The 20,761-nt window shown below is 49.9% G+C and overlaps 1 protein-coding gene across 1 annotated transcript in view; it reads left to right on the top strand.

Moving 5' to 3' along the window:
* The window catches only part of C24H3orf20 (chromosome 24 C3orf20 homolog), a 50,023-nt gene that overhangs the window by 23,231 nt on the left and 6,031 nt on the right, over positions 1 to 20,761 (top strand). Inside the window, exons 8-14 of the mRNA XM_061127601.1 lie at positions 644 to 764; positions 4,623 to 4,754; positions 9,487 to 9,610; positions 10,891 to 11,143; positions 15,783 to 16,086; positions 18,113 to 18,220; positions 19,258 to 19,400. Of these exons, the coding sequence (XP_060983584.1) occupies positions 644 to 764; positions 4,623 to 4,754; positions 9,487 to 9,610; positions 10,891 to 11,143; positions 15,783 to 16,086; positions 18,113 to 18,220; positions 19,258 to 19,400 (1,185 nt within the window). The remainder of the gene's footprint in view (positions 1 to 643; positions 765 to 4,622; positions 4,755 to 9,486; positions 9,611 to 10,890; positions 11,144 to 15,782; positions 16,087 to 18,112; positions 18,221 to 19,257; positions 19,401 to 20,761) is intronic.

Below are 20,761 nucleotides of genomic sequence, written 5' to 3'. Positions count from 1 at the left end.
AGCGTGGCAGGGCCCAAGTGGTGCCTCAAGGACACGGATGCCCTGAGGCCCTTCCCTGCTGGATCCATGTCACAGCCAACGAGAAGAGAAACTCCCCAAGTCCTACTCCATTTGTTCCCCCAGAACACTGAGATCTTGACTGGCAGCTAGGTTCATGGAAGAATTCTTTAGGGAAGAGAAGTGTTTTATACTAGGAAACAGTGAAGGAGAGGCCATGGGTAGCACATATTCTTGGCAGCCAAATATGCATTTTGTTTGATACTCTTAAGGAGCCGTGTTGGAAGGAATGACTTACTTTCATGAGACATATGTTCCATTTCCCATTTTAGTGCCTGAGATCTTTCTTAACATGCTCAAGCTCCTGGGCTGCAGGCACACATTCCATTTCTGTCTCCCTTGGGTTTAGCCTGAGTCTCCACCGTCTCCCTCAGACCTGCGCTTCCTAGCAGACTCCCCCAAGTAGCATCAACAGATGTGAAGGGACCTCAGACCATGTTAGGCAGGGGAAGTGGGGCTGCTTGCAAGAGTCCACAGTTCCTCCATCTAGGGCAGAGTCTCAGCGTCCTGCCTGCTGATAGCCTGTAGTGATGAGGGCTTCCTTCAAGGGCATGGAGGCAGCTCCTCATTTATGTATCTCTCCTAGCTGCCCATACGTCTTGGTCTTGGACGAGGAAGGTGGGATCACCAACGACCACAAGGGCTACGTAGTCCACAAGTGGAGCTGGACTTCCAAGACGGAGACTTTACTCTCTCTGGAATACAAGGTAGGGGTGGGCAGCAGAGGTAGGACATTAAGAGCCAGGAGGCTCCCTGTGTGACGGGAGCCCTGGCCTCTAGGAGCTTGTAATCTCATCCAGAGGTTCCCACGTTGATGGGCCCATGATTGGCTGAAGTGAAAGTTTCAGTTGCCTGCAGAAACTGTTGTACTGACCTTTCTTAGTAATATTCTTCCTGTTGTATTTTTATTATGAACAATATTATGTTTTATAGTTAAAAATGTCCTTTATTTTAGGAATTAACTGTTACAGTAGTTGATAGTTTTATTTTAAATGTAGTTTTATTTTTAATGTCTAATGTGGCAGTAAGAAAAGTTAATATTATGTTGGTCCTTGTCAGTGTTTGTTTTTGTAATTTACTATCTGTGAAATAAAGAAACCTGAGCATTAAAGGTAGCTGATAGACAAAAATCCTTTTTTCATTCTTTTGGTTGTTAAGCTATTTTTCAAAGATTTACTGGGTAATAAGTTAATGTTGAATTACTAGTACTAAATAATAACTGATTACATTAACTTACTAATAAAGCAAATTAGGTGTGCTTATCACTTTACCTATGGCAGAGTTTCTCATCCCTGGAACCACTGACATTTTGAGATGGGTAATTCTTTGTGATAACTGTGCATTGTAGGATATTTATCAGTATCACCCCAGATGCCAGTGATACCCACTCTCCTAGTTATGACAACCAAAAATATCTCCAGACAGTGCCAGAGGCTCTCTGAGGGACGAAAATCACCCATTGTGTAAAATCACCAACCTTGGGGATAGAAAGATAGATTATACCCCTCAAGGAACTTAGAAGCCTAGGGGAATAATACGTGGTAGAGGACGGTAAGCACTGTGAGGCAGGGATTAGCTTGTGGGTTGGGATTCAGAGAAAGATCATAGAACATAGAATCCACTCAAGGTAAGAGTTACAGACAGAGTCACTCTTGGAGTTTATGGTGGGGCTCACGCATCCTATCTCATGCCCTTCCTGTTCATCCTCTACATTGGCCACTGGATTCTCATTCTTATAAGTCAATTCCTGTAGTCCATACCTCTGTTTAGAAACATTCAAGTCTTTGAACATGACTCATCTTTCCCACCCCATTGGCCTGAAATATGTCTTCTCTGCCAATCCAAATCATTCTTCCTTCAAAGCCCTACTCAGACTTCCTATCTTTGTGGCTCTCCAGTTCACACCCATTTCTCTCTTCTTCTAGGGCCCACTGTCTGGATTAAAAGATAGTCCACACTGAAATGAGGAATTTCAGTCATTGGACAATTAGTTATGCAGTGAAGAGGTTCTAAGTTGTGGCTGAATACCCGTGGAACTTTTAGCAGAAATACAGACCCCAGACACAGCTCCAGAGAGATCCGGAGTCAGTTAGTCTTCCACAGGTTCTGGATTTTGTAGTTTTCACAAGTCTTTCTATTGCTTGACCAGGTCCCAGCTCCCCAGTCCAGAGGTGTATTGTTATTGCCTTAATATTTAACATTTTGTAGTTGTGTGAAAAGTTTACAATTCAAAAAGATTGTAAGTTGCTCGCAAGCAGGCACCATATGTTATATGTCAGTGTGGCCAAGTAGACAGAGAACTGGGATGAGGATCTGAGGAACCAAGTGCTAATGTCTTGCCGAACCCTGGCTGTGCAGCTTTCTAAAAACCACTCAGCTTTTCTGAGTCTTGGTGTCTCATCAGTACAAGGTGGGTCACCAGAGCTTCCGTCCTTGCCTCACACTGCTTTTGTGAGCACTGAATGAAACGATGGTGCTGCAACATCACTGACGCGTTTCAGCAGTGTGTTTCAGTTCATTCTTCTAGGCCCTAGAGCTGCATGCAGAGATGCACAGCAGAGTCTGGTGCAGTCAGGAGTGGCCTGGAGGACAAGGTGGCCTTGAGCTGTAACACGAGTGTGCATACTGTTTTCAGAGATACAGATAAGAAGGAGGGAAAGAACTTTGGGTAGAGGAACAGCATCTCCAGAGTTAGGCATCAGTGTGGCATTGTTAAAAGTTCACGGGTGCTTTCTGTGCAAGAAAAGAAGCCAGCAGCTGTGTGTATCACGGGGTGGGGGCAAGAGGCACTGGATGTCAGGCTGAGGAGTTTGCATGCTGTCTTGAATGCTGCAGTGGCCAGTTTGTTTCTGCCCAGATGTTTGCCATTCCCAGCATTTTCATTCCTCCCTGAAAATCCATTTTCCTCCTGGTATCATTTCTCTTCAGCCTGAAGAACTTCCTTTAGCATTTCTTGAAATGAATATCTTCTGGCAACAAATTCTATTGTTTTTCATGTGGAGAATGTTTTTATGAAAAAACATTTTTGCTGCGTATGGAATTCTGTTTGACTTCTTAAAAAATTAGCATTTTAAAGATGTTCCATTGTGTCTGTCCTCCATAGTTTCTGATGAGAAATCTGTGGTTATTTAAATCATTGTTCATTTTCTCTAGCTGCTTTCAAGATTTTCCGTTTTTGTTTTATAAGTTTGACTATGATATGTCTACATGTGGTTATCTTCATATAAATTCTGTGTGGGATTTACTGAGCTTCTTTAATCTGTAAATTCACATCTTTCATCAAATTTGGGAAGTCTTCTCCCCCTACTTTGGGGGGGCGGGAGTGCTCCAATCTCTTTCCATCTCTTCTGAGACTCCAATTACATGTATTTTAGACCTTTTAAGATTGTCCTGAAGGCCCCTGAAGCTCTGCTGTTTTTGTTGTTGTTACATATTTTTCTGTTTACTTTTCAGATTACATAATTTACATGGACATATCTCCAAGTTCACTGAGTTTATTCTGTCATTTCCATTCTGCTGTTGTGCTAATCCTGTGAAGGTTAGAAATTCCAGGTATTTATTTTCAACTCTGTAATTTCCATTTATCTGTTTTTTATATTTTCTGTTTCTCTGCTGAGATTTCCTAATTTTTTCATTGTAAGTATATCTTTCTTTGCTTTATCAAACATAGTTAAATTAGCTGCTATAAAGCTTTGTCTGCTAATTTCAACATCTGGGACAATCAGAAAGGATTGGTTATTTGTTGCCTTGAGAATGGCTCACACTTCACTGGTTCTTCACACGTTGAGCCGTTTTGGATTGCTGACATTGTGGATGTTATGTTTTGGAGTCTCTGAGTTCTGATGTGTTGATTGTTTTTGTTTTAATAGGCAGTGGACTTAGTTAGAGTTACAGTGCAAACTTTGTCTCACCAGTAGTGGGCAGCAGCTCAAATCTCAGTTCAGTTTTCTGTTTCCCTGGAAGTAAGCTGCTTTGAGTCTGCACTGTTCACACATGGTCCAGGGATCAGCCAGAGCTGTGGACTGATTATTAAAGCATCTGGGATTCTATTTCTCTATCCCTTGTGTAAATCTCTCCTTACTTTTCTGAGACCGTCATTTGCTCCAGGTTTTGTCCTTTGGGTCTTTGGGCCAGAAAGAACTCATCCCATGTTGGTCCTTTTAAGTTTTGACTCAGAAATCTGCCTGCTTTTGCTCACTCTTATGATCCTTTGGATAGTTGTTTTGTTGTATTTTTTCCCATTTCTGTGGGGGAAATCAACCTGGTAAGAGCTGACTCGGCTATTGGATCCCTCCATCTCCTTCACAGCTGCTTACAGGTTTGTGTTGGAAAGGGAAGGGGCAGTGGTAGAGAAACATCCTTACTTTTTCTACTAATCCCTCAAAGAGAAATGGGGATTCTTCTGTCTTCTCCACAAAAGCAAGATTCTAGCGTCATAACCAGAGAGATCTCGCGGCTCCCTCAGCCCCAGGCCAAAGGGGGTTTTGTGTTTTGCAGTATGTCGGAAGCAGCAGGTGGGACAGTGGAAGCAGGGGCCCACCGAGTCCTGGTTCCTTCCTCCACAGGTGAATGATCAAATGAAGCTGACGGTGCTCGGGCAGGACTCTATGATGGTCACCTTCACCTCCATGAACGAGACAGTAACGCTCCCCATATCGGCCAGCAACTGTCCCCACGGGGTATCGCACGATAAGCGGGTAAGGCTCATAGACCAGTCCCCCGGGCCTGAGCCCAGAGCATCTCACCCCATACCGGGCCTGACCTCTTCCCCTGCTCATCGTCGAGTGTCAGACTTTAGCACTGCCTTCTCTGGGAGACCTGTGTCACCTGTCTTTCAGGCGCCTCAGAGTCCAGCGCAGGCTGCCTTAAGCATGGAGAGACAGCGCTGGCTCAGCAAACCGAAGTCAGTCTGTAGCTAGGCAGCGTCAGACACGACTGCATCCAGGCCCTCAGAGATCCATAAGATCTTCCCCTCCCCTCGCCCTGCCCTCTCTTTGTTGGCTTCGTCCTCGAGGAGTTTCTCTCACCTTAGGGTGACCAGATGGTCCTGAGCCTCTCTGGGCTCATTGTTCTTCCAGCTTTGGTTTTCCCAAGAGAAAGAGAACCTGTCTTTGCTATGCGTTCTAGTAGAGGTGCCAATAGCAACATCATTAGCCCCATCTGGTGCCCACGCCTGGGATGTTCTCTGTGGCCAGAAGTGTGTGATGCTCTCACTGGCCAGGCTTGAGTGTCATGTCCGGCCCAGGAGCCAAGGGGTGTGATCAGTCCCTGGTATACCACTTGGGCAAAGGACTAGGCAGGAGTGTGTTCCTGAAGGGAGATTCTGGTGCTGTTGCCGGAAGAGGGAGAAATGCTGCTGGATAGAATCACTGCCCATGTGTTGATCCTCTCCACCACCTCCTTGCCCATCCCAGGTAGAGTCCTGGCCCCTTACTCAGCCCTCCAGCCGTGACTCACCTCATTCCAACACTGCTTTATTTATAAGCCAGCCTTCTCTACTGAACTGGGGATTCCTACTTGTGTCTGTTGCCCCCGGACTCAGTATGAGGACTGCTTTAGATGGAGTACTCGCTGAGGGGGCAGGTGAGACAGTGGCAGAGTCTAGAAACCCAGTTCTTCATTCACTGGGTCTTCATGGAACCTCCTGTGTGCCTGGTCCATAGTATTGCAGAGAGATGGATAGGATGAAGGGGATAAAGTCCCTGATCCCCCAGGAGTTTAAAGTCTAGAGGAGAACAGTTGACATTCACTGTGAGACACTGGGGTAGCCACGGACTCCTTGTGGCACCAGCCACTGGCATTACATACAAGGGATTGGCTTGCTTGGAGTGGAAGCAGGGGGACCACACCTCCCAGTCTTCCCCGGCCCAGTCCCGGTTTACACCTGTCAGCCCAGAAATCATTAGTAGCGTCCCTTTCACTCTCAGGCTTCCCCTGTGGCCCAGCTGGTAAAGAATCTGCCTACAATGTGGGAAATCTGGGTTTGATCCCCGGGTTGGGAAGATCCCCTGGAGAAGGGAACGGCTACCCACTCCAGTGTTCTGGCCTGGAGAATTCCGTGGACTATATAGTCCAGGGGGTGGCAAGAATCGGACACGACTGAGCGACTCTCACTTCACTTTCATTCTCAGAAGTGTCCCAGGTTCCCTTTCTGTGGGCACAGGAGAGGCAGACAATTATTGGAGACCAGTGTTATCTGAACAAAATACAGAGGACACCTGTGTTTCTCCTGGAGGGAAGCGCTGCACTGTTTTTTCTTATATTTCAGTAGCATTTCAACTTTTTTAATTGATTAGTTAATTCAATAAACATAAATTGGCACCTGCCGTGTGCTAGATTGGCCACCAGGGATATTTAAGAAGCCTCACTCCTTCTCGTCTATGAAATATGTTCAGTCTAACGGAAGGGGCAAAAGCATCACTGTGGTTATGATGCAGCTTCGCTGGCTTGGGGTAGGGGAGCGAGGGGAGCTGAGGGGGTGCTGGGTTCATTCAAGGGTCTCATCAAGCAGCCAGGAATCTCAGATGCCTGTGACTTCAGCCTACACTCCCCACACCAAAGACCAAAGCAGCCCCAGGGTTTTGAGTCCCTGTGGGCTGAGACAAATGGCTGTGCTGAGCACTGAGTCCATCCTGCCAATTTGGTCCCCTGCTCTTACTCTAAATGTCACTGTTGGGTGACTAAGTACACAGAATGTATGCAGTCCCATGCCTATATTTCTTGAAAACCTTTTTATACTGTATTTTTAAAATGTGCATTGACTTATCAAGGCAGTAGGTAATAGAAAAAGCTTGTTCCCGTAAAATTGCAGTAATGCGTCTTTGTCCTGGCACCCTCCTGTCTGATCATCTCTCACATTTGGAGCAGGGCTGAGAACCAGCACGTAAGCAGCTGAAGACCCTCGTGAAACAGCCGAGAGAGTCACTCTAAGTCCACATGCCAAACATGCCCCCTGGGCCTCGGGAAGCCCCACAGTCGTTCACATCTTATGTTTCCTTCACTGAATGCAGCCTTCGTGAGCTAGAATCAGAGGTCCAGAGCCTTGTGTTCCAGCTTGGTAGCTGTGAGTCACAAATGCCTATTGAGCACTTGAAGTGTGACAACTCGAGGCTGAGATGGGCTGGAAGTGAAAGCACACGCCGCGTTTCAAAGACTCAGTATGAAAAAGAATATCACAGTTCTTATTGATCGTTTATTTTGAGTACATGTGGCAGTCATCATATTTTTGACGTATTGTGTTAGATAAATATGTTATTAGAATTGATTTCATCTTCTGAGAACTTTTTAATGTGGTTTCAGGAACATTTAAAACCACATGTGCAGCTCACTTTATATTTCTAGCAGATCTACAGCGGGAATCTAAAGGTGGAATTCCCACTACAGGAAGCTTACAGAGGCTGATGGTGCAGAAGGAAGCTGAAAGTTGTTTATTAACAAGAACAGTGTAACTCTTTCTTTTTTATTTTTTTAAATTATAAAAGTATGAGAACACATTTACAGGAGATTTGAAAAATACAGAACAAACTTACATACAGTTCTACTAGATGTTATAGTTATTTTCTAAGTAGAGAAATTAAGATTTTAGTTGGAGTTTCAACATGAAACTCTCAAAAATTAATAGAATGAATAGACTGGAAAAAGTAGAAGGATACAGTAGACATGAAGAGCACTGTGAACCAATTCAACATACTTAAGATTTAGATATACAATTTTCACACAACAGCAGGATATAAATTCTATTTGAGTTCTCATAGACTGTAAAGTAGGAAACACTGGAACATATCCAGCAACATAAAACAAGATGCAAAAATTTCATGGTCTAAAGGTAGTGAAATCACATACGAACGTTATAACTCTAAAAGCATAACTGTCTTGGGTACATTTAGTGTAGGGATAAATACATTAAAACAGCTTCTGAAAACTGCTGCATTCTAGACGATAGTCTAGATGTTGATGTTGACAGAGGAAACTGACTCGCCCCAAAGCGTCCTCGTCATAACCCCTTCTCTTTGAGAATGCAGGGTGGTGTACTGGATTTTACAGCCTTCTGACCAGGAAAAACAACAAATGAAGAAATATCAGGCTTACTGTGGGTAACAGGATTTTCAAATGTCAACCCTAGCTTGCAGGTTAAGCATCTCAGAATATTTTTATGTGAAATCTTGAGAGAGAGAGCACCATGTCTAGGAGGGGGCCTCGGGCCATCCCATCTACTGTCCCTTCCTGGGTCTCAGATTCCCCATTTGTTTAGTGATGTGTAAAGGCCCACCCAGCTTTCCCACACTTCTTTACTGGGATTTTAAAATTCCGTTCAGTTCTATCATGTGTGTGTGTGTGTGTGTGTGTGTGTTTGGGGCTACCTGTCACCCATCAGCAAACCTGTGGCCATCCGGGGAAGCTGAGGGATGCGGGTAAGGAGGCCTCTTCCCTCACAGTCCCTGTCACTGGAAAACTTGTTAAATGGTTCCCCAGACACACATTACCCTGGATGGAACTACCCATCAGAGTGACAGGCAGAGTGGCAGTCCCAGATTTTATGGCCCTGCAGTCAGACTCCTCACTAAATATTTCTATCAAGGCAGCACTTTGGAAGCAAGGAAATGCCTCATTTTAAATGCTTTATTCACCCAGTACTGCCTCAAATACTTTTTGGAAGCAAGATGGGTATAAATTAAAAATAAATAAAATTAGCCCAGAGACAGAGGTTGGGACCAACTATCAGAAGGATGGTTGAGGCTTTGCTGTTAATCAGGGCATTATTTACAGAAGCCTTGCCCGCAGAGGTTGACCTACAGGATGGCCTCAACTGCTTCACAGGAGCCTCGGAGCCAAAGTGGCCGTTCGTAGTAATCCCACACTGAGCTGGAGACCTGGCCTGGTGCCCATGGGTACCAGTCAGTCTCTGGAACCCTGGTACACGACAGTCTCTCAGCTGAGAGCTGCCAGCAGGGTGAAAAGGGTTCTGAGGGTCATGCAGGCAGCAGAGGCTCCCGAGAACATTTGTCCATCCAGCTATTCATAATACAACAGGCGTAAACTGAGCGCCTTCTGTGTGATTGGCTCCCAGATACAGAGAAGACCGAGAGCTGATGCTTGTCCTCCAGGAGGTTGGAGTCTTTTTGGGGAGGCAGTCTTCCACGCAGCTGATCACAAAGGGCTACCTGACATCTGTCTTCAGACTGCATGGAGAGCACAGTGGGGGTCCAAGGCGAGAACAGTTCTGCCTGGACCAACCGGCGCCCCTAGGGGTGGGGGACACTTGAGGCGGGTTAAGTCAGCATGCAGGAATTCACTTGGCCGAGGGGACAAGGTGGGTCCCCTGCAGGGACAGCACATCCTCTGTGCCAAGGCCACCCCTGTGGTCACTGGGCTGGGCAGACGGCTTCTGGCAGGGCTGCTGACGATGCCCTTCCCTCGGCCTCTCCCTAGATAACCCGCAGAATGAGCGGCATGGACGAAAAGATATCTAAGATGAGCCGGGCCCTGGCAGAGATCAAGAGGAGGTTTCAGAAGACAGTGTCCCAGTTCATGAACTCCATCCTGCTGGCGGCAGGTAGGGAGGCAGAAACGGGGGTGCAGTCCTGTCCCAGGGCTTCCCAGATCCTGGGCCACATTGAGGTCACCTCCAAGGACAGCTCTTGAGCACCCCAGGGAGATGGTGCAGCAGGATTCCCCATTGGTGATGGGATGACCAGGCTCAGAGTGGGGAGGGAGCTTCCTCAGGGCTGCTCAGCTGATGGTGGTGGCCTTTGCCAACCTCAGCTTCTGAGAGCTCTCTGTGTGTCTTTATGTCTCCACGTGATTGCTTTTTTCCTGGGTCTCTCTTGGTCTTTCTGTTGCTCTCTCTGTCCTCACCCCCACCCACACAGGGTTCACTTTTTGGCTCCCTCTCCCATATCGTCCATCATCCACTTGCACCCCCTGTTCCTCTCATTGCTGGAGGTCTTGGTAGAAGAGAGAAAAGCAGCCAAGTCACCAGGCTGTCCCTGTCAGGCCCACAGAGTACCCCAGGGCTGGCGTGGGTGGCCTCGAGACCCCTCCCATGTCTGGGCTCCCCTTCTCACTGCTCATGGGCCTGGGTACGAAGAAACATTGATTCTCCCACCCCACGCCACCCCCTGGCTGGGCACACAGGGGCTGCGGTGCCCGCCACGGCCTCCCTGGGGAGTTGCTCCTCGTCCCCAGATCCTCAGCTCAGCTACGCCTGCCTCTGGAGAGCCCTCCCATACCTTCTAGCAGAGCGTCTCACACCCCTCTGGGCTGCCACAGCACTCGTCCATGCTGTAATTATAGGTCTTCCCACCTAGCATTATGAGTACTTCTTTGTTTTCCCATCTGTCCCCAACTCCTGCTTGGAGTCCCTAGAGGCAGGGAACCTGCGCAGGTCATCCTTCTGCCCAGTGCCCAACACTGAGGAAACGTTTGGTAAGTGAGTGAACAAATGAGAGGTCTCTGGCCAGTCTAGCAGAGAAAGCAAAAGAAAAAGACAACAAGTACAGCCGGGAACAGAGAGGGAGGCCCTGGGAACAGCGGGGACGCGTCGGGCACCCAGCCTCCACAGAGACTGTAGGAGGACAAAGCTGAACGAAACCCAGGCTCTTGGGGCAAGAGGGATCTGAGCTGGGCTCTTGACAGAGGGCCAGGATGGAGACTGATCTGTTCTTCCAGTCCGCCAGCTCTGGCCGACCACCACCCGTGCTGGGCCAGACAGCAGTGGTGGGGGCAGTCCTGCATCAGACCCTAGGGAGTGCAGGCTGGAGAGGAGAGGCAGCCCGGCAGCCTCCGAGGAGGCGCGGTGGCCAGGGGAGTGACCCCAGGGTCTTCTGTCCACAGGCCTGTTCACCATCAAGTACCCAGTGAAGGAAGAGGCAGACGTCAGCCGGGCCAGGCGGAAGTCTGGGCTCTTCTCGGAGCGTAGCACCAAGCTGAGCCTGTACTCGGGAGATGCGCTCCTACTGCGCTCGCAGTCAGCCCGGGCCGAGTCCCTGATTGAAGGGGCCCCAAAGGAGGAGCCTGAGTCGGCTCCTGTGAGCCCCACGCGGAAGAAGCCGGGCAAGCCCCGCACCAAGGCCACGGCCCCACGCAGGTGGGCTTCCTGTGTCAGATGCTGAGACTGGCAGGAGACTCACAACGCTGGGCAAAACCGAGGGAGAACAGATAGAAGAGAAACATGGGAACAGCTGAAACACTTCAGATGGGGAGAAAGCCTGGGAAGAAAGTAGAAATGGGTTAGAGCAGAGGCTGGCAAACTACGGCCAGGGCTGACATCTGGCCCCCTCACTGCCTGGTTTGTTTATGAGCTAGCTAAGAGTCATTTTTATGGTTTTAAATGCTTGGGAGGAAAAAAATTAAGAGAATTTTTTGTGACATGTGAAATGATAGGAAATTCCAATGTCAGGACCCATGAGTAAGGTTTTATTGGGACACGCCCATGCCCACTCATTCATCTGTGGTCTGTAGCAGCTTTCCTTCGAGGACAAAAATGGTGTGTCACTGTGACTGAGACCACTGGCCCTGCAAAGCCTAGGCTTTTTATCATCCGGTCAAGGGCCAGCCAGCCCCGAGCATGGGGAGTGACTGGGAAGGGGGTGGGGTGTGTTCCCCTAGGGAGACATTCGGGGAAGCAGTTCTGAAGAGATATGTTAGCGGAGGCCTGAGGGATTGGAAACAAAGGATGGAGAAGGAACATGAGGCAGAGGACGAAACAAGTACAGGGACCTTGAGTCAAGAACAAGTTTGGTGTGTATGAGGGAAAGTGAGAAGACCACGGTGGAGCATCGTGAGGAAGATGGGAGAGGGATGCAAAGTGAGCACAGAAAGACAGGCAGGAGCTGGACCAGGTAGATCTCCGAGTCTTAGAGGAAGCCGTTCCGTAACTATAAGGCAGGAAGTGACACCATCTGATTCATGAGGTTTTAAGAAAACAGAAAAATACATAGGATCAAGGTATCTCTTTTATGCTTTAAAAATTTTTATAAAATACAGAAAAATTAAAAAAATCCTAAGTGTATAGCTCAGTGTGTATCCCAAAGTGAGCATACCCCATCGGCCCCAAGAAATAGAATTTCCCTTTTTTCCCCTCCCAATCAATAATCCCACCTTCCTCCCCAACAGGAAGAGATCTCCCATCATAGCTTAGTGTTTATTTTTTAACTATTTCAATAGAACCATTCAGTATGTATCCTTTGGTGTCCGGCCTCTTTTGCTCAATATTATACTGTGAGATTTAGCCATGTTTTTGTGTGTGGCAGAATCAATGCCTCTCTTCATTGCTATGTAATAATCTATTGTAGGATTACACTAAAAATTTTGCACATCCTAATGTTGACGAGTGTTTAGGTTGGTTACTGTTTCCGTTTGGGTAATGACAAACCATGCTGGTGCTTGCATATGTCCTTCTCTCTAGTTGGAATATTCCAGGATGTGAAATTGCTGTCATAGAGTATGTGTATGTCTGTTAGATCCTGTAGGTCCACAGAGACTGTCCATTTTATTTTATGAGGATCTGTTTTCATTCCAACCCCAAAGAGGTGCAATGCCAAAGAATGTTCAAACTATCATACAGTTGCTCCCATTTCACACACTAACAAGATTATGCTCAAAATCCTTCAAGCTAGGCTTCAGCAGTACGTGAACTGAGAAATTCCAGATGTACAAGCTGGGTTTAGAAAAGGCAGAGGAACCAGAGATCAAATTACCAACATTCATTGAATCATAAAGAAAGCAAGAGAATTCCAGAACAACATCTACTTCTGCTTCACTGAATATTGCTAAAGCCTTTGATTGTGTGGATCACTGGAAACTGCAGAAAATTCTTTAAGAGTTGGGAATACCAGACCACCTTACCTGTCTCCTGAGAAACCTCTGTGTGGGTCAAGACGCAGCAGTTAGAAACAGACATGGAACGACTGAGTGGTTCCAAATTGGGAAAGGAGTGCAACAAGCTGTGTATTGTCACCTTGCTTATGTAACTTCTGTGCACAGTACAACGTCGTGTGAAATGCTATGCTGGATAAATCACAAGCTTGAATTGAGATTGCTGGAAAAAAATATCAACAGCCTCAGTTATGTAGCTGATACCACTCTAATGGCAGAAAACAGAGAGAAACTACAGAGCCTCTTAATGAGGGTGAAAGAAGAGAGTGAAAAAGTTGGCTTAAAACTCGACATTCAAAAAACTAAGATCATGGCATCCGATCCCATCACTTCATGGCAGATAGATGGGGAAACAATGGAAACATGACAGATTTCATTTTCTTGGGCTCCCAAATCACTGTGGATGGTGATGGCAGCCATGAAATTAAAGGACGCTTGCTCCTTGGAAGAAAAGCTATGACCAACCTAGACAGCATATTAGAAAGCAGAGACATAATACTTTGCCAACAAAGGTCCATCTAGTCAAAGCTATGGTTTTTCCAGTAGTCATGTACAGATATGAGTGTTGAGCCATAAAGAAGACTGAGTGCCGAAGAATTGATTTTTTTGGATTATGGTGCTGGAGAAGACTTTTGAGAGTCTCTTGGATTGCCACGAGATCAAACTAATCAATCCTAAGGGAAATCAACCCAGAATATTCATTGGCAGGACTGATATTGAAGCGGAAGCTTCAATACTTTGGCCACCTGATGCAAAAGGCCAAGTCATTGGAAAAGACCATGATGCTGGGAAAGATTGAAGGCCAAAGGCGAAGGGGGTGACAGAGGATGAGATGGTTGGATGGCATCACCGACTCAATGGACATGAATGTGAGCAAACTCTGGGAGATAGTGAAGGACGTGGGAGCCTGGTGTGCTGCAGTCCCTGGGGTCACAAAGAGTCGGACACAGCTTAGCCACTGAACAGCAACAGTTGAATCTTTACTGTTATCCTGCTGAGTAGAACTCTCCAAACTCATGGATTTATGTAATTTTTGTTCTGTTGGGATGGAGAAATAAAATAACCAAAATAAATAGGCAAAATGTATATCGTTTTGGACTATGAGCAATGCTAAGGAAAATAGGCAAGGACGGGGGACATGTGTTGGTGGTGGAAGGGTGCAGTTCCTAACAGGACGGTCAGAGAAAGTGTCACTGAGAAGGTGACATTTGCATAGAGACACGAAGAAGGTGAGAAAGTGGGTGTCTGGGGGGAAAGCCAGGCAGGCAGAAGGAACAGCAGGCGCAAAGGCCCTGAGGTTGGAGGGTGAGAAAAGACCAGCACGGCTGGTGCAGCGAGCAAAGCTGAGACTGCTGGAGGAGAATACGGGGCTGAGAAAAGAGCCGGATCAAGCACAGGCTTGGAGGGCATTGCGGGGACTTTGGCTTTTATCCTGTGAAGATGGGAAGCCACTGAAGGGTTTCAAAGAGAGTAGTGACATGGTGTGACTTGGCTCTTAAAAAATTTTTTTTAATTACAGTGTAATAGATTAATGGGCTTCCCTGGTGGCTCAGTGGTGAAGAATCCACCTGCCAGTGGAGGAGACAAGGATTCAATCTCTGGGTCGGGAAGATCCCCTGGAGGAGGAAATGCAACCCACTCCAGTATTCTTGCCTGGGAAATCCCATGGTCAGAGGAGTCTGGCGGGCTATAGTCCATGCAGTCACAAAGAGGTGGATACAACCTGGTGACTAAATACAACAACCACCTAGTTGATTAATAACATTTCAGGCATACAACAAAGTACACACACACCTTTTCAGGTTATTTTCCTGAAATGATATTACAGAATTACAGGTTATTACCAAATATTGGGTAGAGTTCCCTGTGCTATAGAATAGGTCCTTGTTGTTTATCTTTTTATGGACCTTTTGTATATACGTGCATGTGCAGTTGCTCTTTGTAACCCCATGAACTCTAACCCACCGGGTGCCTCTGTGCATGGAATTTTCCAGGCAAGAATACTGGAGTAGGTTGCCATTTCCTCCTCCAGGGGATCTTCCCAGCCCAGGGATCGAACCCATGAATCTGCATTGACAGGCAGATTCTTTACCACTGGGCCACCTGGGAAACCTCATTTTATGTACAGTAGTGTGTATACGTTCATCCCAAGCTCCTAATTTATCCCTCAACACTCTTTTCCCCTTTGGTAATCATAAGTTGTCTATGTTTGGGTGTGACTTGGTTAGGAAGTGAAGTGAAATTCACTCAGCTCGTGTCCAACTCTTTGCGACACCATGGACTGTAACACAGTCCTTGGAATTCTCCAGGCCAGAGTACTGGAGTGGGTGGCCTTTCCCTTCTCCAGGGGATCTTCCCAACCCAGGGATCGAACCCAGGGCTCCCGCGTTGCAGGTGGATTCTTTACCAGCTGAGCCACCTGGTTATAACAGGATAATTGAACAGCCAGGCAAGAGCAGTTGAAGGTTTAGATGTGTTACTAGAAGTGCAGGCAGGGAAAGTGGTCGTATCCTCGATTTGTTTTGAAGGTAGAGTGAACAGGCTTGCTGATAGACTGGATGGGACATGAGATGTGTGAGAAAGAAAGGCGTTCAGGACGATTCCAGAGTCTGTTGGATGAATGAATTCCCTTGTGAATACTGCTTTGCACCAGAGGAAACTGAGGCACAGAGAGGTCAGGGGGCCCCTTGAAGGCACAGCTGCACATTGGTGGCGGAGGCCAGGCTAGAAGTGCCTGGATCTCGACTCCAGCTCTGTGGTCACGTGGCCTTTGTCCACCTGGATCTGGGATTGGGCTGCTGGAACCTGCGTCCCGCCCGCTGAGTGCCACTGTTTGTTCTTCCTGGCAGAGGGAAGGCCAGAGAGGTTCGCAGCCCCACCAGGTGGGCGGCCTCACTCTCCGACTGCCCCCTGGTGCTGCGGAAGCTCATTAGCAAAGAGGACATCCAGGCCGGCTGCAAGTGTATGGTGAAGGTGCCCCTGGTGTCCGACGTGGAGCTGGAGCGCTTCCTGTCCGCGCCCCGAGACCCCAGCCAGGTGCTGGTGTTCGGGATCATGTCGGGCCGTAACCCCACCAAGTCGGGGCAGCTCCAGTGGCTGCTGGACACGCTCTACAGCCACCGGCAGCAGGGCCGCGCCTCTCCCTGCATCCAGGTGAGTCCCGGGCCAGCCCAGAAGGCGGGTGGAGGGGAGAGCCCCCCAGGGCTGGGCCTCTGACTGAGCCCCCGGGGGCCCTGTTCCATCGCCTTTCTCCTGGGCCTTCACACACGCTCTTCCTACTCTCTCCCATTCATCCTCCTGTCCCCGAGGAATGTCGCCACTCGAGGTGGGGGCCTGTTCTGACCTTGAGACCCATCAGGGTGCTGCCGTTTTCTCCCAGACCACAAGCTGCACATGGTGGTCACACACTAGACTGAGTATTGAGAGGAGCTGCACTCGCCATGAGGCCCTCAGGGCTCTGGCCTGTTCATGGCCGAGCACCCCAGTGTGGGTCCTGTGCCCAGGGGGGCACTCATGGCGGCCCCAGCGAGGGCCGTGAGAGGACAGGGCCTGTAGGATCCCAGAACAGGGCCGCCTGCCTCAGGGTCAGCCCACGTCTCCCAGGAAGAGAGGCTCTTGCTGGTGGGTGGGTGTTCCCAGCAGAGGCAGCGGCCTGTGCGAAGGTGGGTAGGGAGTGGCCACTCTAGGTTCCAGCTCACTGTGCTTGAAGTCCCAGGGGTCAGTCAGTCAGGGGTGCGTGGAATCCACCCGGTCCGCTTGCTGCAGAGTTGTTCCCAAGTCTTAGCCGTTCCCGGCAGGGTTGGCACACTCCACGGTGTGGCCCCGTCCTCAGGCCGTGAGGAGCGGAGGGCCCAGGTGTGGGCACGTGTGGGCACGAGAGCTCCGTGTCCTCCTGCTGACCGCCTGCAGAGCCTCGGTGCCCTGTGGCCTCTCAGACCCGTTGCGTGGCCCTGTCTTCCAGCTGCAACCCTGAGTGCTGAATTTCCACGTGTGCCCTGGGCATGCCCCCTCCAGCCCTCTTCCCCGGGGTGCCACCTCCCTGACCCCTGAGTGTGCCCCCTCGGGTCTGCATGCCAGCCAGGGCCCAGGGCTTGGCAATGGAACCTTACTGATCGGATGCCAGAAGACTTCCTATGGGGCTCATACATCAAAGCCATGTGTGTTTTCTGGAGCCAGGTCCAGTTTCATTAGATTCCATGAGCATTATTACTGCATCTGCCCGTGTATGGATATCATCCCTGGCCATGTGGGAGATTAGCGTTGACTTTAGTTTATCTCAGGGCCATTTGCTGTTCATGAATTATTGTCTGGAGGAACAGGAAGGCGCGGCGGCCCAGCATGGGCAGTATGAATGGCACAGGTCTGGCCTGAGGTGATTGAAGCAGTGCAGGGGTGAGCGGCGCGATTTGAGGACAGAGGACGGGCCCGGGAGTGGTGTTGGGTCTCACGGTGACTCTGGTTCCACTGTTCTGGGGTCTTTGGTTAAGGCAGAAATGTTCCCTGATGTTCTCCTGCTCTGATAACTGGAACCCTGGGTGCAGGGTTTCACATTTTAAACTGAAAGGGCAGACAGGACAGCTAGGGGCACCTGGAACAAAAGACAGATAAAATCAGAAGATGTCACGTTACGCAGTAGTCATATCACTGGATCTGTAGCATCAAGGAGGAGAGGAGAGAGACCAGCTTTACTCTGGACTGACCAGGCTGTACCCAGAAGTATATGTCCAGTTCAGGTTCTGGCTGGATTGGGTGACTGGGGGTGTTCAGAGGGGCAGCCAGCCAGTTTGGATAGAGCAGGGAGGAGTCCTGGAAAGGGGGACCCCTGGGAACAGGACTTACCTGCAGATCTCTGCAGGGCTTCTCCCAGGTAAAGGGGAGAAACAAATCCTGCAGACCCCAGGAGGCTGGCTCGTGGATGTCACGTGGTGTGAACAGTCATCTTTGCGATAACCTTCACCAGTAGAGGGCCCTGAATGGACCCGAGACATCCTCTGGGGATGGTCAAGGGAGGGGTCAAGGGACGGTTGCACAGCAGGGGCTGAAGGGGCCTTGGGCAGGAGTTGGGGGGGCTGTGGTGCGGGGCTCGGGGCTCAGGGGAGCCCGACCTGGCTGAAAACATGGGAATCTCAGTGCGTCTCCTTGGCGTGGGGGCGACAGGCACTCCTTTCTCTCTCGGCAGTGCCAGCATGACCCCTACCGCCTGCTGCGCTATGACCTGGATGGGCCGCTGCAGAGGGACCCGCCTCTGCTGGTGAAGAAGTACGCTGTGATGCAGGGCATGATTCTGGTGAGCCAGGGCCCAGGGGCCCCCGCCGCCCGCTGCCCGCCACCCTGGCCTCTGCAGCCGCTGCCCTCGCAGAATCGCAGGCATAGGGGCCAGGCCGAGGCCCGGAGAGGAGCACAGACCGAGGGGCCCCCAGCACATGAGCTGGGGCTGCAGCCGGGACCCTCGTCCCCCGAGCCCGGCCTTCCACCCCAGGCTGACCCCACGTGTCCCCCATCCCAGGAGGCTGAAGGGGCAGGGGATGCTTCACCGGGAGAAACAAATCCTCTTCACCTGTTTACTTTTAAGTACTGTTTATCTAAATACAGGATATTGTGTAAGCATGTATATTTGTTGTAGAGATTTTGGAAAATGCAGTTTAGAAAAAGAATCACTGTATCAACTCCCCCAGATGGCCTCATTGTTCCCACTGGGCGCCTGGAGGCACCAGTGCTTTGGGAAGCCCTGGGGCACACCCTGCTCACATTTGGGTATCTGGCCTGTCCAAGAATGTTCTGACTTTGAGATCCTGCTTTTTAATTATGGTTTTTATCTGCAGCATAAGAATCTCTCTATTTCTCTACTCGTGTTCCTTCTGTTGAATGTTTCTGTATTTCCTTGTTGATTTGGGCCGTAACAAACAGGCATCCTTGCACTGAAACCTCAGACAGGCCTCTCAAGTTGAGACTGACACACACAGGGAAGGGGTTCAGAGAGCAGTAGGAGGAACTACGCTTTCTGCCCGCGGGGCCCCCGTCCAAGCCGGTCGGTGGCCTCTGAGAAGAAAGACACTTTCTTGCCCCAGGGCTCTGGGAAGGGGCATTTCAGCCGGTCAGGGCTGCAGGGAGCAAAGGCCGGGACGCTGAGGCCACCCTCTGACCCAGAAGTCTGGCTAGGGGACAGGCTCAGCCACACTCACTGGGGTACTTGGGCGAGAGCACGCCCTTCCCTGGAGCCACCAAAGGGAGGCTCGGATCCGGGAACAGGCTCTGAGAGCCAGCAGCCCATCCTGAGATTTAGTGCTGAGGGCAGCTCGCACTGTTTCCTTCTCGTGTCAACAGATGTTCGCTGGGGGAAAGCTACTTTTTGGGGGCTGTGTTTTGAACGGCTATGGCTTCAGCAGGCAGAATCTGCTAAAACAGATCTTCCAGGCTCGACAGAACTGCAAGATGGGCTACTTCCTGCCTGAGAACTACAAATTCAGGTAACGTGTGAAGCGTGTGGGGTGAGGGCTGGGCACAGGGCAGGGCGGCTGGAAGGAGGGGCTGGCGCCGTGGGAGGCGCCTGGGCCCCGCCTGGCGCGGGAGGGGCAAACAAAGCTAGGTCTGTCGGTGGCAAAGGCACGCGCCTGGTCCAGGGATGGAGCCTGGGGTTTATGACGCTGCTGACGACGGTACTGGGAGCCTGCACAGATTCTAAAGTGCTCGGGCAGCACCTGCCTGAGAAGCACTGCCTGCCCGCCGTCACGCGCCTGCCGGTGATTGCGCCCCACTGCGCTGAGTCCAGCAGCCTGCTCCTCCCACCAGGCCCTCAGTTTCCTAGGAGTCCTGACGCCAGTGTCACCCCAGGGTGCTGAGTTTGGGCTTTGTCAGAATGTCTGCCTGACCCTAAAGAGGTCTGGGGAGAAATTCACTCCTGGAGGGACGTGGAGGTCAGGCCGTGACCCCAGAATCCTGGAATGCTTAGTGGGGAAGTCAGGAACTGGAGGAGCCTGTGGAAGGGCAGACGCTGACGGTGTGGAGAGGAAAGTCGTGGCTGAAACTCAAAGCAGGGGGCTTGGAGGTCCTTGGAGACCAGCTCATCAGCAATCCGGGGAGAAGGGAAGATGGAGGCAGTGGGGCAGCGAGGTCTAAGTAAGAAATACACTGAGACAGAAGGAGGAGGGGAGACATGGCTGGAGGGGCCAAATGGAAGATGAGCCAAGGTCACAGGCGGAGGCACTTTCAGAAACATTCAGAAGAAGGCTGGCCCTCCACTGAGGGGTGTTCGAGCTGCCAAAGACCGTTAAACAAGTTGTAGCCATCCTCAAAAGGATGAGCTACGAAGGGAAAATGCAGCATCTGCCTGAGATAGAAAGGGGCGGGGGAGGCAGGAGAAAGAGCACCTCTATGTGTGATCTGGGCCAAGCGCTTAGGCTCTCTCGGCCTCTGCTTATGTGTCTGTAAAGTCAGAAGGTGAGAGGGAGCACACTGCTCACCGACCTGGATGGTAGGGGTCAGATGCTCACCAGCATTTCCTGAGAGGCTGCAAGCGACAGTTCTCAGTGCTCTTGTTATTACTAAAATGAGTTCCAGGTTCCTGCTTTGTTATGTTCAAGGGTTCTGAAGGGCATCAATGCTATGTTTACAACACTTTTTGAGAAATGATGGGAAAAGAAGAATCATACACGTGTGCGCTCACGTGTGTGTTCTCACACACACCCCCACTCCCACCCGACCCCCCCCCCCCCCACACACACACACATGCCCACAGTCCAGGTTCTTGAAATTGGAATGGGGCAGATTCCTGAAAATACTGTAAACCAGTAGGACGCCTCCTAATTCTCGAAAGGCCTATTAACGTTGA

The sequence above is a fragment of the Dama dama genome, chromosome 24 (assembly GCF_033118175.1).
Source record: "Dama dama isolate Ldn47 chromosome 24, ASM3311817v1, whole genome shotgun sequence".
NCBI classification, from domain to species: Eukaryota; Metazoa; Chordata; class Mammalia; order Artiodactyla; family Cervidae; genus Dama; species Dama dama.
This window is presented reverse-complemented; position numbering and strand designations above follow the sequence as displayed.